This window comes from Otolemur garnettii, unplaced genomic scaffold (genome assembly GCF_000181295.1).
Source record: "Otolemur garnettii isolate 467f Iridium unplaced genomic scaffold, OtoGar3 scaffold00011, whole genome shotgun sequence".
Taxonomy (NCBI): domain Eukaryota; kingdom Metazoa; phylum Chordata; class Mammalia; order Primates; family Galagidae; genus Otolemur; species Otolemur garnettii.
The window spans coordinates 4,457,111-4,460,541 of record NW_003852406.1 but is presented as its reverse complement, the minus strand read 5'-3'; the positions used below and the strand labels follow the sequence as shown (position 1 = coordinate 4,460,541).

At 39.6% G+C, this 3,431-nt stretch overlaps 1 protein-coding gene across 1 annotated transcript in view; it reads right to left on the bottom strand.

The window, feature by feature from the left end:
* SCG3 (secretogranin III) overlaps positions 1 to 3,431 on the bottom strand; it is a 47,995-nt gene that overhangs the window by 32,317 nt on the left and 12,247 nt on the right. Inside the window, exon 7 of the mRNA XM_003784359.2 lies at positions 3,009 to 3,186. Coding sequence (XP_003784407.1) covers positions 3,009 to 3,186 — 178 coding nt within the window. The remainder of the gene's footprint in view (positions 1 to 3,008; positions 3,187 to 3,431) is intronic.

Below are 3,431 nucleotides of genomic sequence, written 5' to 3'. Positions count from 1 at the left end.
TATTTATTGGTTGTAGCTGTCATTGTTTGGCAGGCCTGGGCTGGATTTGAACCCGCCAGCTCTGGTGTATGTGGCTGGTGCCTTAGCTGCTTGAGCCACGGGCACTGAGTCAAAAATATCAAACTTTTACAGAAATGAACAATTATAACTTCTCCAAAAGGGTTCAAGTTAATCTAAAATATTTTACTAATAGAGTAGATGATAGTGAGTTTTCAAAAGGAAGGGTAGAAGATTGATCACCCAACAACTTCACTCAGGTGTTAAGTCTTTGGGGGCACGGACAATCTGTACTCATTAATTAAGCTTATATTTCTGAGTGGAAAACAAGAACACACACATTTTTTTAGTTTTTATGTGAAAGATTGCTTTTCAACAGCACCGTGTAACTTTTTTTGTTTGTTTGTTTTGTTTTTTATTTTTTTTGGCTGGGGCACCTCCGGCATATGGGGCTGGCGCCCTACCCTTTTGAGCCCCAGGCGCCGCCCAACAGCATGTAACTTTTTAACCTTTATTTTATTTAAAAGAATGTATGCATAGAGTAATAAAATTCCAACAGTTCAGAAGTAAATAAAAATAAAAAGTAACACTCTCTTCCTCACTCCCACACCCCCTTTTATTCCCCTAGGTAACCACTATGAACAATTTCTCGAGAACCCTTTGTATTTGACATACTCTTCCGCATCTTGATGGAACAAAATGGTTAATTTGATGCCATAATAGCTCAACAAATACATTAATTCTCAAATCAGAAAACATGTATTTTCATTTTTGAAGAAAAGAAAAACACACTAAGATAATAGAGGGGAGCCCATTGTCCCTATTCTTTTAGCTGCCATGAAGAATTTTCTCTAAACACTCCTAGCCCTTCCCCAACTCTTTCATCCTCCCCACATAAGTCGATGGTAGGCCACAGCCCTTAGTCTACATTCTCCACTGATGGGGGGTTGGAATCTTCCCTCTTTCCACTTGCCTGGAGTGGTAGAAGGCAAGGACCTGAGATACTTGTCTGCTGTGCAGACTCAAACCATACCTGGGATTGGTTTCTACCATCTAGACCGGGGAGCACTAAGCTACATTCTACATTCCAGTGTTTATCATCAACAGAGGTAATATTTTGTTTTTCTACCTGCTTTGTTACTTCTCAATTGGTTCGGACCAGGCATAAGAAAAGACCTCAGTCTAAATATTGAAATCAAAATTCTAGAAAAATAAAGGCAACAAGGAATGGGGTGAAGGCAACTGAGAGATAAACAAATAAATGGAGAATAGCCCATATGGTAGAATTTTTAAATGCCATCAAAGTCACAAAATGGGAGGGAAGAAAACTGAGAGAAAAGATCAGGCCAAAGATCCCAGAAAAGAACTGGTAAATGAAAACTTCAGCTATCGTGGTACTTGCTCAAGGTCACGTCTGCGTAAGTATTTGGCATCCTGCTGGTGCTCTTCACTGATGAGAAGTGACTCACCAGGATGACAGAGGTTCTGAGCTGGGCATCTGCCAACCCACGGGGCAAGATGGCTCAGAATGGACCCTCAAGATGTACAAGCCCTGCGGACACCAGCAGAGGGGCCAGTGCCATCTGGCTGATGTCTGAAATTGAAGCACAAAGGATGTTCTCCACAAGTGAAGCTTACTTTAAGGTCATTTCTTGGGGATGGGCTAGGGGATGGCAATAGATTACAACTACAGAAATCTTTATATGAATATACAGTCTGAGGCTGAAACTTTGAACAGGGAGAGGAAAAGCGAGTAAGGCAGTGCAGGACGTCTGTTTGAACAATAACAACAGAAATATTACACACTATTATCCTTCTTACAGATTAACCCAAAACAATCACGAACCGAAATCTTCAGCTAACTCAGTGCACATAGGAGGAAAGAGATTGGGACACATTAAAGAGTTTGTTTCCAAAAAAACCCAAATAATTTCCTGAGTGTGTTGGGCTCCTGGCCTCCTCCTTCAGTCTAATGCTCTTCATTTTAACTCATTTGAAGGCTGAAACTAAAACTGTCTATAAAGCAATGTCTCAAGTAATCACAAAAGGATGAATTAGGTTTCTATAGTGTTCTGATTTTTGAAAAAAACAAAACAAAACTGATGGCAACCTGAAAAAAAAGATGAATATTTGATTCAAATGGCAGGATTTCCTTCCTGTTGCTAGCTTGTTTGTTTTTATGACAACATGGATGATCCTAGAGGACCTATGCAAAACAAACCAGGCACAGAAAGACAAAGACCGTAAGATCTCACTCAACCTGTAGAATCTAAAACAGTCAAATTTATAGAAGCAGAGAGTAGAATGATGGTTGCCAAGGGACAGGGGAGGAGTGGGGAGTTCTTGATCAAAATACACAAAGTTTTAGCTATGTAGGATGAATGCATTAGCGTGATGACTACAGTTAACCATGCTGTACTATATACTTGAAATTCGCAAAAAAATGGGGAAAAAAGTAAAAGACAAAGAGGAAGAAAAAAATGGTCACCATGGGAGGTGATGGATATGTTAATCAACTTGACTACAGTGATCATTTCACAATATATACATATATCAAAACGTCAATTGTATACCTTGAGTATATACAATTTTTATTTGCCGGTTATACCATAACAAAGCTGAGAAAAAAAAAAGAGTTGCAGTAAGAACTGAGAGTGGACTGGGTCAGAGTAGGGATGCTGTCTGATTTATCTCTATCTGCACAAGGCCCTTTCTAGACATAGCACGTGCTCACTAGCTGTTTGTTGAACAAATAAATGAATCTCTGCTACCAGAAGATTAAATTATCTAACACTCCACCTTTCCTGATTACCCTTTCCTAGATATTTCCATGACTAGTACATTTTCTTTCAAAAAAAAAAAAAAATCAATGTGACCTGTTTTTCCCCAAGCCTACAGCGTATGTTTTTGAGGACTGCAGTTGGAAATTGAAAACAGGAAGAAAAAAACCCCACCTACGCATTTCCTAAATTACTGTTTCTGTTCCACATGGTCAGAAACACAGTGGTTACCTGAATCAATACTTTTCAGTAGTGCATAGAAGTTTGGGAAATACTGGAGTTCCTCAAAGTTGTCTTCACTGTAGGTTTTAGTTCTCCTTTCCAAGCCATTAGTCAAGGTTACGGTGTTAGATACCGTTTCATCGTTTTCTCCATTAGTAAAACCATCTTGGATTGTTGCCATCGGAGTCTGCAGTGGGGACAAAAAAAGTCAATAAAAACTAAGTATTTTGTTACAACTCATGAAACTCCTGATTGATTCTTGCCTCTGTGATGCCCCTGAATATGAAGTGTAAGAATTCCTCCTTGTTTGCAAGATCCTACAGGTTCAAACCCATTTCTGGGTGTGTATACGGTAGTCATACGGAAAGGCCACTGGGGCCCTCCTTGTTTGCAAGATCCTACAGGTTCAAACCCATTTCTGGGTGTGTATAC